The sequence below is a fragment of the Gavialis gangeticus genome, unplaced genomic scaffold (assembly GCF_001723915.1).
Source record: "Gavialis gangeticus isolate Ggan-Ray unplaced genomic scaffold, GavGan_comp1, whole genome shotgun sequence".
In the NCBI taxonomy this organism is placed as follows: Eukaryota; Metazoa; Chordata; order Crocodylia; family Gavialidae; genus Gavialis; species Gavialis gangeticus.
This window is the reverse complement of record NW_017729032.1, coordinates 216,043,495-216,058,427: the sequence shown is the minus strand read 5'-3', so window position 1 is coordinate 216,058,427 and position 14,933 is coordinate 216,043,495. Positions and strand designations below refer to the sequence as shown.

Sequence of the window (14,933 nt, the reverse complement as noted above, 5' to 3'; positions counted from 1 at the left end):
TTGAGTGTAGCAGCGTGGTGGGGTGGGGGGCGTCCCTAAGTGATAAGGAAGGACAGTGGCTAGGATACAGAGGACTGGGGTTGGGGAGGGAGGGTGGGTAGGGAGCCTAAGGTGGCCACGGCAGGACAAGACAGCAGAGTAGGTGTGGGTAAGGTGGTCAGTGAGTAGGAAAGATGCAAGCAGACTCCTAGAGTCTTAATATCACTGGGAAGATGTGGGAAGCTGGTGGGTGGTAAGAGGAAAGGTAGGTCCATAAGCCTGCGTGATATGTGATGTTGCCTTTTGAAGAATGCTGGTTCACAGTCTCAGCCACCGTGCCTCTGTCTGACTCTTGGGATATGACAGGCTACTGCGTTTGTATCTGGCAAAAGCAATCTGGCATATGATTGTGAAGTGGTGCCCTGGGACACAGAGGTTAATAATCTAGAGGGCTACAGGTTTTTGTTGTATGATTTTGACCCAGTTGCCAACTCTTTATATTTCCATTTGCTCTTTGTTTAATTTCCACAGCATGAAATAAAGATCTGCCAGATGGACTTTTATTTCTGCAATTCCAGGTATGCAGATCTTGGTGGTACTTTATGATGTGAATAATCCGTTAACATTGACTTTAGGTTAGGGATTATGGGACACATCTGCTGTCAATTGCATTGCTGTAAACTGGAAGGACTCCACTGCCCTCCCAGTGGAGCGGCACAGCCTAGAGCAGGATGTGAATCTGTGTTTGAGCTGCAGGTATATAGGGAGCTGGCTGCCCTGAAGTCTGTCATCCTGTGTGATACGTGCTGTTGCCTTTTGGTTCACAGTCTCACTGTGTCTCTCTCTGACTCTTGGGATATGACAGGCTTCTGGGTTTGTATCTGCCCACAAGACCCACTGTGGGGTGTCTTGTGATGCATGGGGCAACAAGTGAGCCACAGCAGTGGGTACTTTACCTAATCAACTGATACAAAATATATCAATTGTCTCTTTAAATACATGAATCAGGGAAAGGAGGGGGAGGGGGAAGGACAAAACATGTTTCTGCCTAGATGAAAGGAGGATAGTACTGTTCTAGTACAGGTTGTAGTCCGCCATCATCTAGCTCCTAGTGCAGCCAAAAGGACATGTATTTTGCATTTCTAGAAGCCTGCTGATAATCTTCTGTGAGCCTTAATGAATAAGTCTTAAAACCCCTTCTGCCTTATAGGTACAGTATGATCAATCCTGTATTTTACTGCTGAATAAGTAGAGGTACCAGCAGGCCAACCTATTTTCCCTAACCAGGATGACGCAAAATGCTAGTATTTCTGTGCTGCCTTGTATCATGTGTATTTATGTAAATGTGTACACAGCAGGTGTAGTACTTTCTTACTCAGGGAGTGAGCAGATAATGATTTGGCTGTGAAGGTAGACAAGAAGGACAGACTGTTGGATCAGGCCTAGGACCTGAGACACCAACATTGAATTATTTGTGCTGCCACAGACTTCCTGTGGGGACTTGGGCAAATGTTTTAGCCTGTCTGTGCTTCAGTTTTCGATATGTAAATCGGGTGGGCAGGACAGAGTCATCTTGCCTTGCTGAAAAGTTGCGGGGATAAATTATATTGAGCTGCTGCTGCAGTGATGGAGGCCATATGAGCACCTATGATTCATGGCATTTTAAGCCTGCTATGCACTTGCCAGCAAATACCCAAGGTGCACAGCAGTGGGGAACGTGGCCCAGGAAGCCTGCGGTGGTGCTCAGGGTGGAACCCAGCTCTCCCTCGCATGCCTTAAGGCAAGACCTTCACAAGTGAAGGTAACAGTGACCTTCCTTATGCTGGGCCCAGGTCTCCTTTTGTTATTGCTGTATTAGTCAAGGGAATTTACATTTTGAGGGCAACAAATAATCTCTGGGCATAGATGTTTTTAAATTCTGAGCTTGGCCTTATCTGCCTTTCAAAAGGCAAACATGAAACTTTGGCTGTTTACTTGTCTGCACGCTTTAAAGATACCACAACCTTGAAAGTAGAGTAAGTGAACTTTATTCTTTTTCAGGCAATGAAGTTGTGCTAATAAATGTTTCTTTTGAAATGAGCAAAAGTGAATCCTCCCTTTCTCACTGTCTGTCTCTCAAACACATATACACATACTTCTTTTTTTTCTGCCTGTGGATGCAGCCAACATTCACAAAGTCTGGCTCAAGATGAAGAAAGAGGAGAACCCAAAGGGAGATCAGTGGAGCCACTAGAGAGAATTGGTGTGTGCACTGACACATAGAGATGGCTTCAAAGCTAGTTTGCAACAGGGAATGAAGATGAGATTCTGAGTAGGAGAGATCCCTGGACATGTGAGTTTCCCCCTCCCCATACACATACTTGCCCTATATGTGACTTCAGTGCAGTTACATTTACATCATTTTGTGAGGAGAACAGACTTTAAACAGTGCAAAAACACCTTGCATGTTGTGATATATCACTCAGGCTCCCTACCCAACAATTATTCCCATACCCAGCAATAACCAGATCCCTGTTGCCTAATTGTCTCCAGAATTCAGGGAATTTTTAGAACCTCCAAATTCAGCCCCCTCTTTAGAATAGTAAAAAAGAAAAGAAAACCCATTGTACTTTAAGCAGTTCATGATTATGATGCGGTTAATGTCTGACAAATGCCATCCTGGCCCTGCTGCCACTTTGAAGTGCGGGGATACTGAATGCACGAGACGCTGTGGGCGCTTTAATTAGAGTGGCTCTCAGGCCACTCTAATTAAAGCACCCCTCTGCCCATCCTCAGAGCAAGTGTAAAGATGCCTTAGCATTTTAAGGTAGACCTCTCTTAATATTCTTTTTTTGTGACATGGAGACTTCTTCATTCACAACTGCTATGATACTTTATTAAAGGTAGGAAATACAAAGGGGACATCACAAATCATAGCTTGCATACATGCATATAGATTGTCAGAAAGGCAGGTCAGGACTGGTATAGCTGGATAACAGAACACATGGGAAACCAGATATATACTAGAAGCCACTCTCTCCCTTTTTGTCTCTGGATTGCTTGTGTCAAGCATGTGTCCTGGCCGGTGGAGTGGTACTGTTCTTCATCACACTGTATAAATTACAATCCTCAGAAATGGGGCCCAGCGGAGAAGGCATTTCTTGACCAATCTGAATGGAAGAGGGGCTTACGTATAACAGGCGTACTTATTTTTCTCAGCAGTCCAAGTTGTAACGGAGGTAATCTGGTCTCTCCAGGGCATGACAGCTCAAGCCCCTTGCTATAGAAGGATCTTCTGTGGGAGTTTGTCAGTGGTCCATTCCTTCAGTACAGCCAGTGTCCCAGCATCAGTGGTGGGAAGAGAGCAGGCCTTCCTTCGGTAGGGAAAACTAGGACATTTCTGCAGCAGGGAGGAAGGCAGCTGGCAAGACACTTGGCTCCTTTGTCTTACAGTAAGTTCTGAATGGCTGCTGTCAGGAGCTTGTCATTGTTATTTGTACAGCACTGCAAGAGTACACAGCCCCCTCATCAAATTCTGACGAAGCTATGGTCTTTTTCCTGAAGATCGCACAGTGGGTCTATTGTTACACAGGCATGCATCAGGCACAGGCAGACAGCTGAAGGACAGGCAGGGCTTGGGTGGAGAAAGCTGTTTAATTTGGAAGTTTCACAACCACTGGGAAAGCAGAGGCAGAAACCAAAGTGCAGCATTTCATCTATATGCAGCTGCTTCATAGTCATGTGCATCCTCTCGAGCATTTCTCAGCCACAGAGTTGAACGCTGAGAGTCAAGCCAGGCATCTTGGGGAATCGTGGCAATTAGTTCTGTTTTTTTCTGCTTTATAACCTTAGTCTTATAGGGCTTTTTTATTGTCAAAAGAGCCATAGCCACATTTTCATTTCCCCCCAGATGATAATAAAGACAAGAGACAACCCAGTTCTGGGCATTCAAGCTCTGAAAAGGACTGCTGGGATTGGGAACCACGACTGTGCTTTTGGGCTGGTGTTCTCAGCTATAACTCGAGCGTGTAATGAGACTGCTTAATCTGCACGCATGTGCAGACCTCATGCCTACAAAAGCAACCTGCATCGTGTATTTAGACAGAACAGCTGCAAGGATCCACTGTGCCAAGAAGAGACAGGGCCTCCCAGTTGCAAGCATACAACACCTGTTCCAGGCCCGTCAACCTGCTGCTGGATGCTGTTCCTGTCACTCGGGCAGCTATGAAATAACCCACTCACTGCAAGAACCTTCCCAAATGTTCTGGGACTCCTGTAACAGTAGGCTAATCAGCATGACGGGCTAATGAGTTTGTCAGACGTATGGACTGTGGATGTGTCAAATGCAAGTGGATTGGCTAAACTGTACTTTTTTTTATATCCTCAGATGAATCCACCCCTATTGGTTTCTTACAGCTCTGACAAGCATCTGTAGTGACCTGTGAATTCATCAGTGAGGCAAGATGGTGGCCTTTAACTGGAGGGTGAGGACATTTTTACCTGCAAAACTGTTGTTGTTAGAGAGTGGGGTGTTATGATATAATTGGGTGTATTGCATGCCAGTGTGTGTGTTCGGGTTTGAGGAGATTTAACCACAGCTCCATGCCCCCGGAGCATGTACAGCTAATGTTGTTTTCTTTCATATACGTTCAGTGCTGTGCAAGCTCACTTTTTGGGAGTACTGGCAGTGAGGACTGCTGCTATGGAAATCAGAATAATCCAGGACGCAGGCTGTGGCTTGCTTCCGCATTCACCCACTCCACGTGGTGCTTCTGTTCCCAGGCTCTGCATCTGCTGTTTTGTCCATAGGCACCTTTTATCTCTGCACAGCGGATGCCCCACCCTGTTTGTCTGTTTACCTGGGCTATAAATGCTCTGGGTTGGGGACCGGCTTCCCATCTCAATCATATACCTCCATTCATCCTCTGTGTAACAGGTTACATCATGCATAAGTTTGACTCAGTAACTGATCCACGTGCACATGGGTACAGCCCAGCACAAAGTATGCTAACAGTTGCAATATAGGCAATCAAATTATATTTAGCAAAACAGCAGTTCTAACCACCAGGCACATTTATATCTTTATGGACGTTATATAGCTACAGTTTAAACAGTAGCAAAACTTAGGGAGGGCAGTGGGTAAGCAGTAGAGCAGTGGCGATGTGTAGGGGGTGCATGTGCACCCCCTGAGAGTGCTGGTGCACCTCCTGACAGCAGCATTCCCGGACAGGGGGGGCAGGTGAGAGCACTGGTGCCCCCCTGAGAGTGCCAGCCGGGGAGTGAGCCAGGAGAAGCGGTCCCCCCGCAGTTGATCCTGCTGATTTGGAAGTGCCAGTCGCCTGCTGCTGCCAGTTGTGGGTCGGCAGAATCGGTCAGCAGGGGACCCCCGCCCCCACGGTTGCTGACTGCCTGCAAGTCCGCCCCACCCCCACCTGACTCAGGAGGCACCAGTCGCTCATGCGGTGGAGGGTGGGAACAGGGTCATGACCAGGGTACAGTTTCACCACGTTATACCTCTGGGTTTAAAGACAGTATGACTTCTTACAGTTTGGGAGAATAACAGAGGATGAAATTCTTGGTGGGCTTTGGGCTGCAGTTGTAGATTGATACAGTCTAATTTCTGAGGTGGTATGTACCACAGAAACTGGTTGGTATTATGAGAATTTTAAACTTGAGCGCTTTCCAGTTAGTACCTTTCTAGATAGCTAACCTTAATGGAATAGTACTATAAGAGTATTTTTGGTATTTAGTATTCAGATACTAGCAGTGCTGATTTTCAAGGGACTAGCATTTCCAGTAAGTCTTAACTGTCAAGTTACTTGGCACTGGGGAGCAGTAAGAAAGCACCAGTTACATAGGCCTGTTAATGCTTGAAAATAGTAGGCAGGAAATTCTAGCATCCACAATACATTTCTCAAATTGAAATCTCTGTTATTGGTTGTCCAGTACTCTGCCTTTGTGATTGTTTTAAAGTTCTTTGTTACACAACTTCGTAACATCATTTTTAATAAGGCAGAAGCAGATGTCAGGTATTGCTGATCCCAACCACAAAAGTGAATAATGAGCCTGGCTACAAAATAGTCCTGAAATTTAGAGCATGAGATTTACATGTAAGAAGAGAATTTGGGTTTTTATTTGCATTCTGGTTTCTGAGCCTTTCACTTTTCTCTTTGAGAAAACTCACTCATACTCTGACTTAGGCAGCTGACTTTTCTTTAAAAATGAAGCCTGAGATTTCCACAGGGTCACATGACTCCAGGAGTTTGGACTTTGAATGAAACGTCAGCTATTACAAGGCTCACTCATGATCTGTGCCTTGCGGAGGAGGATTTTCCACAAACATTTGTGCACGTGCAGAATATTTGCAGGATTCTGGACTTAATTTGGTTTCCTCTCAAAAATCGAATACTGACCCATTGCAGAGATTTGATTAAATATCGTTCATTTTCTTACTGTCCCTAGTTATGCTAACCTTTCTTACCAGGCCCTGTTTCCCTTGAAGAACTACACATTTCCTGGGAACACAGTTAGTGTTAGTAATATCATGCTGAACCAAGCTGGGCTTTGCCTACACTTGCAGTTATGCTTAAGGCCAGTTCAGCTACACTCACTGCTGAAAACCATCTCACCTTTTCTAGTGTAAACCCACATCTTTGCAGGGAGTTAGTGAGCCAATTCCATATGGTATCCATGTTTTACTGACTCTCAGTGGTAGGTAATGTTGACTGGAGCATTACTGTATTTACCAGAATCCAAGACCATTCAGAATTTAAGACAATCCCTTGAGAATTAGATTCTACACATGGGAAATGTATAACTTTGTCTCTATGTATGGAATCTAATTATTGGAGGGTTGTCTTATATTTATCACCCCCCACAACGGTCGGCAGGTGATGGAGGAATCAAGCAGCCTGACCTCTACCCTTTGTCCCCCTTCATCTTGCCCTCTGTTGCCTGTCCCTCAATCCACTTGCTCGCTTCCACCTGCCCCCCTTGCCTCTGAACCCACCCTGCGATGCTTGTACCCTTTCATGCCTGCTGCCCTGCCACTTGCTCCCCTGCCAATACCTGCCTTCCACAGTGCCTATGCTCCTGTGGTGCCTGCCCCACTGTCCCTTACTCCCCTGCTGCTGACCCCCATGCCTATGCTCCCCTACCACCTGCTCTTCCCTGCTAGTTGTCCCCTCCTTGCAATCTTTCTTTCGCCCCTGCCACTCCTACTCTTAGAGCCGGTCCCGGTCCCGGCCCGAGGTACTAAGCACATACTGGCTCCAGCCCTGGCCCGGCCAGGGAGCAGCAGTTGTAGGGAGGCATAGGTGGCTAGTGGGTGGTGAGAGGCAGGGTGCAGACAGCAGGTGGGAGGCACGTGGGCAGACATAGCCAGAAGGAGGCGGCGGGGGCAGGTAGGGCATGTGCTGGGGGTGGGGCTGTGGCTGTGGGTCTAACCCTGAGTCTGAGTTGGACTCACACTGCAGCTGCCTGTTTCCCCCCAACCTTGTATTAGAATCCAAGACCCAACACATCCTGAAAGGGGAGAACCCAAGTCCTGAAAGGGGAAAAAATAATGTCTTGGATTCTAGTAAATATAGTAATAATAAGCAACCACTAACTAATTCTATAATCTTTTGCTTGTTTTTCTGTTTTCCAAGATTCAAACATAAGTCAAAATGATTGGCCAGGCAGTTTTTTGTGGAGATAACATATGGTCTGTATCTTATTAACAAGCAGCTCATTGGGAATATTTTGCAATAAAGTTTTGAACTCTTTTGGCTGGAAACAGAAGTCATTGTAACCTGAGAAGGCAGTTCAACACAGAAACATAGGGTTGTTTGGCAGGCTCTTCTTTTATGGAAAACTGTATTTTAGTCACAGCAAAGCAATTAAAAATAATCAGAATGTACTAAAGGTATTTCCTGGCTCATCTTTATTACCAGTGTAGGGCGGCAATAATAGGCTTATCCCAGGTAAAATAAAACATATAATATAGCCATTGTTTGGCATATTCCCAGTGTTTCTAATACTACTCTCAGTCTTGGGTGTGTTTATTGGTATCCACCCAGTGGTACTCCTCTAGCAGCTACATTACATATTTTTGGCATGTACAGAACAGAAACAAGTGGGCAGGGTATATTGTCCCATTAGCGTAGTCTGAGGTAATATGGGCATATCCTTCATGGCTCCTTTCTGGAATGCCTGCAAGGAAATGAGATGAAAGCTCTTCAAGGTTGGGTGATTTCTGCCCCTTGTCATAGAGAGGAAGGATGGAGTAATGTTTTCATTTTCTTTTTGGGCTCACGATTTCTGCATGGTAGTCAGAAAGGCCTATTCCTTCTCATGAGAAAAGGAAATATACATCTACCTGTGTTTTGGTGGCTGACCTATCATATCCATGTTATTGAAAGCCTAACTACTCTTATTGCATGCCTTTGAAAATATAGCTTTGAGTGAACACGAAGTGCTATTTACCTTCCTTATAAAACTCCAGTATCTACAGGTTCCAGTCATCCAAGACACTTTATGAGAAGACAGTGTCTGTGATTTATCAAACGCAGGCATACAACCCATAAGCTAAAATCACTGACTCAACCCTTGAGTTCATCAGTTTCATACATGGATATCCCTCTGCATTTCCTGATTTGCCTTCACACTACAATTACAGCAAATTAACATATATAAAGACCTTGGCCTGAAACCAACATTAGCCATTTCTTGGTGAGCTCACCTTTGAAACTGTTGAGCAGCTACCTACTGTCAGGCCCTGATAAGATGGTCATCAATACATATAAAATGCTCCAAGGATGAGTAGACACTAGTATAACTCAAGGAATGGGATACAAGGAAGGCACATGACATAGAATCTATCTAGAGTTCTAATTTATAAATATTTGCAGCAAATAATTATATCTTAAGGATCACAGGGTAAAATCCCAGCTCCATTGGAAACAATGCCATATCTTCTGTAGAGTACGTTAACTTCTAGGAAAGCAGATACTCCTGAGTACTGCTTAGGATGGCAGACTTGCTCATGTCCAATGGCAGAGTCTGAACTGAGTGCAAGAGTTAGGTTTCAGCTCTGAACACTCACAATTATCACTCAGCGGGCGCATCTACACGGTGCCCTATGGCATGCTACGTGGTCATATTACGCACTATGGTGACATAGTGATTACGTGAGTCTACACATGATTGCCAGCTACATTGCCATAGTGGCATGCACCCTACTTATCGTGTGCTGGTATGGCAGCATACTGGGCAAATTGAAGCATGCGCTGCCTGTATGCAGCAGTACGGGCAGTTACCGTGCTGTGCTTTAGTACTTCCAAAAGGTGTGCTTTAGTACTTCCAAAAGGCAGTAGTAACAATGGTGCAGCAACAACGTCACCAGACACGCCCAGTGTTCACTTTTTGCAAGTATCTTAAAGTAGTAACTTAAAATGTGTTCTTTTCCCCCACAGCAGTCTTGCCATCATTTTCCATAAAGCATAAGGGATATTGAAGGGAAGGATATTTTTCGGAGAGGGGAATATCTCTTATTGAATGAGAAAAAGATTACTTTAGGTTCAAAAGCTTATTTAAAATCCCTCCCAACCATGCAGTCATTCCACAACGCATAATTCCCCCACAGTATTCTTGCCTGTCACATGTTTCCTGGACCATCGTGGCTTCAAGATCTTTCCAGCACTACCACAAGGGATATGAACACAGTTAAAGCAAATTCACACAATCCTAGGGAAATAATTTTGAATGCTGACCATCTACATGGTCTAAAATTTCCCATGGGAAAAAGTATAAATTGCATTAAAAAAGCCTTAAACAAGAGCACTGTCAGGGCTGCTAGTATCCTATAGATCTGCTTTAAATGTCACAGTTGCTCAAGTGTTCTAGTAACTTTATGTAAACATCTTGTTTTATATTTCAGGCTTTGGAGAATTTCCCCCTGTTGATGTACATTTTAGCTGCTAAAACATTAATTCTTTGCTTGGCTTTTGCTGGTGTCAAAATATACCAAAGAAAAAAGATTGAAGAAAGAATGAAAAAAGAACGTGAGGAGAAGCTGAAAAAGGAAGCAGACAAAAAGGAAGATTGAAGCCTTACATGAGGTATAACATCACTTGATGTATTAATGTGGAGTTATGACATCTTTTTAAAGTCCATTATATTGTGGCTCAGATACAGCCTGATTCCAGTGTTATAGCTATTATCACCATTTATGTTGTAGTCACAAACAGTTCTTGCAATACTTTAGCATAGGCTTATCCAGCTGCTGACCTGTAGGCTGCATGGGACCTGCAAGAGATTAAGTTGTAGCCCCCAGACTCCTGCTGGGCAGCAGCGCGGGTGCTGGAAGGGGTGGCTACAAAGAGTGGTTACAGCCACCCATAATTCGCTGTAGCTCCCCCTCCCAGCACTGCCACCCGACCCACCTGGCCCCTCCCCCTTGCCAGGAAGAGCCTGACGCAACCCTGGCTTCAGCCTGCAGCAGCAGCCTGCCCTTGCCCCGCACACAGATGTGGGGGACATGTGCCCCCCATGCCTCCACCAGGGGTGCAAGCAGTGGCAGGAACTGCCTCCCCCCACCGCAACCCCTGAATGAGTCGCAGCTCCATGCCCTGCCCTGCCACACCCTGGCTGGGCAGAGCCTGCCCCCACCCCAGCCCCAGCCCCACTCCCTCCCTCAACTCAGGGGCCTTGATCTGCTCCCTCCACCCCATGCCCCTTCCCCTACACCCCTTCCCCCCACAGACTTACCAGCTGGATGCTGCTCTCCAAGTTAACAGGCTGTACTCCTGGTTGTGTACATGCTGTGGCTGTGCACATGCACAGAGCATTTATTGGAAATATTATTGCCCATATCAGCCAAAAAAAGTTGATTGCCGATAATGTCAATTTTCCTTCTATTGGTGCTGATACAATATGGACTGATGTATTGCTGTACCTCTACTGGATGGATGTTGTATTAGAGTTAACTGATTCAAGTTAAATCAGTTTATTGAACTTCTGTCCCAGAATCGATTCAGCTTCAGGCTTTTTGACTGTCTGTACTTAGCCCAAGAGAAAACCTAAGATTTCATTTAACTTAAATATAGTACGTGTTGCCAAGTGTGTTAGCTGGAACAGTCAACTCATCTCTCAAACTGTCCTCCCAGACAGACCTGTTAAACAAGTTATGCTACACAGTGGCTTTTGCAGTTGACTGGAATGAAGCAGAACCATTCCTGGGAGTTTTTAGTGGTGCCCAGTTGTTAAAGGTCTGGACTCAGTTCTTAGAGATGGTGCACATTCTCCTTTCCACTAGTTTAGGAAGGAAGTGAGGATGCTTAGTACTTTGCACAGTCAAACCCAGTGTTGAAAATTGTAGTCATACTGGTAAAAGTATCAGAGTCTGTTATCTAAAGTCTAAGGCTAAGTACAGCCAGTCAAGAAGCCCAAGACTGAATTGATTCAATCTTTACAGGTTAGTCTAAGGTGTGTAGATTGAACCGATAAGCAAGTGAACAAACGTTCACTTTGGATTCTGAAAATGCAGCTGCATGCCTGCAATGGCTCAAGCCAGAAGCTAGGGGGCACTAGAGGATGCCTCCCTGCTCAGCTGAAGCTTGGGCCAAGGCTAGCCCACCCTTAGAGAGGGAGTTTGCGGGGGAGGTGCAAAGCATCCTGGAGTTAACTTGAATCTGGAGGGGATCTGTGACAGAAGTTCAATAAACTGATTTAACCTAAATCAGTTAAGTCTGGGGATCCTGATCTTCTCTGACAAAAAATTGCAAATTCTTTGATTAAAAAAACCAAAATCCACAATTAAAATGAAACACTACTATGTATATAGGTATCAGCCCTATAGCCCCCTGCCTTCCCCAGCAGTGCCCAAGCCCTGGCTGCTGTCTGTGGGAGGCAGTGGCTGCTGTGGCCCGAGCAGGGAGCCCGGCTTCCCCTTCCCCCATGGGTGGCATGGCAAGAGTGTGCCATCCTGGCGAAATGCCCCCTGCCCGCCTGGCAGCAGAGAGGGGCACAAACTGTACTGTTGCCCCTGCTGCTGCTGGGCACCTCATCAGGATGTGGGGCTTACAGTGGCAAAGAACTTCCTTGCCTGGCCCCGCTCTGCCCTGTCAAGCTGAGTCCTGCCCACTGGGCCATGGAGGCCCCAGGGGGAGGGCTTCAGGGCAGGGAGCCTGAGCCAACAGTGGGCAGCCCGTCCCTGCCCTGCACACAGATCTGGAGGGCACGTTCCCCCTTGCTCCCTGCCCTGGGAGAGTGGGCAGCCATCTTCTCTATATGCTGATTCACACCACTTAAGTTCAAGGTGTGATTTTTAAACCACTTTAGTTAGTCTGGTTTATTACAGATCTAAGTCCATTAAAAACAGCTTTAAGCTAATTAGAAAAAAGCCACCCAAACTGAAATGAGAGTGGCTCCATAGGGGTTTGCAATTGCTTGACTAAAGCAATCCAAGTTATAGATTAGGCCTAAAGACAACAAAGAATGTAAGCACAAATATAGCTTTTGGGATACAGTCTACACTGTCTCTACTCTGCTCTTGAGTTTTCCCCCTAAAAAAAACAAGTCCCACCCACCCATTCGCCCACCCATTCTTGCTCACCATGTTCCAAGTTTAGCACTGAGGTGCTGAGGACTTTCCAGGGGAGCCCCCACCTTGACACTCCCATGAAGAGTGGTGGTGGGCACTGTTGTACTGTCCTCACCACTGCCTTTCTGGGTTTGGAAGCTGGAGCAGACAGGCAGCACCCTTTCTTCAGAAACAACCTTAAAAGAGGCCACAGAGCAAGCACATACATACACATACCGACAGGGACTCATCTGGCAACATTGTGGATCTGATAGAAATACCAGCATGGTAGCTGTCAAAGTGGAGCAGGAAGGGAAAATCCCTGAGATACAGTGAGGAGAAAACAGTATAAGCTACTTTGGATTAACTCCTCTCCCTCCAACAGGATTTTTACTGCTTGTTGAGCACTAATAACCAGCATAAGCATGGCAACCCCTGCTGTGTAGTGCTGCACTCCAGGGGGAGGATGGTTGTTGACAGAGGTGCAAAGATAAAGCGGAAAGTGTTTTGAATGTCTTGTATGTGTGGTACTTTCAGTTGATGTCTGTGAACGATTGGTTTATATACCAGGAAGATAGGGAAGAACATTCTGTTTCACTGACTTAATAAAGATTTACTAAACTCTGGGGAAAAGATTTTTTATTATTATTAAACATAAATACATCTTCTCATCAAGGGCTGGTGGACAGAGGTGGCATACAGATGGAGGGGCTCTCCATGCAAACCATAGGGACATAGCACTAGTGAGGTGTGGGAAGTCTGGCTGTTGTGGTGGGTTGAGTTTACAAAAGCATATAGTTTTCCACCTCAGGGTATATCTGTAGGGCATGTTGCAGTTCTGTATAGACATCCCAGGCTAGCTGTACAACAGCTGGCTGAGGTATCTCAACCTGATACTGCCTTGTGTCATTTAGACACACCCCGGTTAGCTCATGTTTAGACTGATCAGTACCACTTGGCTGCTTCCAAAACCCGTGGAGCTGTCGCCAGGACCAGGTCCAGACATTACACTGTTACTGGTTTAAGTAATTGGAAACCAGTCTACACCCATAATAGAACAGAAGTTCGGCACACAGAGTCTGGTTTTAAAATGGTGGAACCCAGTCTAATATCCTTCCCCACCCCCAGGGCAAACGTGTGTTTGGTTCACTACTGATCTAAACTATGCTGTTTACAGAGAACAGCATAACTTAGATCAACTTCAACTTGGACTTTTTTAATGTCTGTACATAGAAGCAAATATCTTGGTGCAAAGGACAGATCTATTGGGGTCAAAGGCTTTGCATTGTCTGGCATCTTTACTTGTTGGATTTGGAATGGGAACTACATCTTGCAGTCAGATAGGAGCAAACATATTGGTGCTCAGCAAGTAGTAAAAATACCATTGGAGGGAACAGAGTTAAGCCAAAACAGCGACATTCTCCATTTGTTCTTTGGTTCCAGAGCCTTGTCACAGTGTTGCTTTCTGAAGGAACCGTGCTATTGTGATACATTAGGGAAGCCAAGGGATTACTGAGGAGGGAAAAGGGAAAAAAAGTACCATTGTTTATGCTACGGTGCCATCAAGCTCTCCCCAGAAATACTGGGACACCCATAGGGTTGGAGAGCTAATGTCTTCACAAGGGGGCTTTGGAGGAGAAATGAACACTTCAACTCCCAAGATTGTTCTGTGTTATCCCCAAGGTATCAAAGCTGGAGAGCATTGTGTGTTGCTTCAGCTCTGATTTTTTCCACATGGAAAGGTAGATTTGGCTCATGTAACCTTTTGCTTTTCTCACCAGCTGGCCCATTGGTAATTATTTTTCTCTTCTCTCTCTTCAGACTTCTTGACACTTGGCAGCTTGCTTGGACTGTGCCTGGGAGAACTGAATGATGTGTGCAAAGGAATAAAACACTCCAAAGTAATTCTTTCTTGAGCTGGATATTGACTTTTTATACACACAAAAGGCATATTTAGGGCTTTATTTATGCAATAAAGATTCCTTTGTCAAAGTGGCCTTGGTCTCTGTTTACTAGAAATATTCCACTTAAGATAGCTGCTGTGAGAGAGGCTGTTTTTAAGAGTCAGCTGCCGAGCGCAGGAAGGCTGTCCCTTTTAAAGAAGAAAAACGCTTGAAATCCATCACAGGTGCATAGCGGTTGGATGGAGCATGCAGAGGACAGACAATAGCAAGATCCAGAATCTTGCTACTTCCGTAAAGGGACCAGCTACAAGGGAGGACATGGGGGTAGATCAGAGACTCCCCCAAGGCTAAGTCCTATTTTGTCTTTATGTGCCTACAAAAGAAGAACCTGAGTGCTACTTATCTAGCCATCTAAGTTCCATTTTGGGCAGGTCCGCAGATTTTAGATCATATCTCCACTCCTGTAGCTATACTTGCTTTTTTTACATGCTCAAAAGGCCCCACTATAG

The 14,933-nt window shown here is 45.5% G+C and overlaps 1 protein-coding gene across 4 annotated transcripts in view; it reads left to right on the top strand.

The window, feature by feature from the left end:
- Positions 1–14,516, top strand: part of SMIM11A (small integral membrane protein 11A) — a 20,274-nt gene extending 5,758 nt beyond the window's left edge. Inside the window, exons 1-4 of one of the 4 annotated variants that reach the window (XM_019525511.1) lie at positions 507–557; positions 4,346–4,442; positions 9,878–10,058; positions 14,342–14,516. In XM_019525511.1, coding sequence (XP_019381056.1) covers positions 4,422–4,442; positions 9,878–10,045 — 189 coding nt within the window. In that variant the 5' untranslated portion in view covers positions 507–557; positions 4,346–4,421 and the 3' untranslated portion in view covers positions 10,046–10,058; positions 14,342–14,516. Of the gene's footprint in view, positions 1–506; positions 558–4,345; positions 4,443–9,877; positions 10,059–14,341 lie in introns of those variants that run through there. The other 3 variants (XM_019525513.1, XM_019525510.1, XM_019525512.1) reach the window with 3 other exon arrangements.
- The last annotated feature ends 417 nt before the right edge of the window (positions 14,517–14,933 follow it).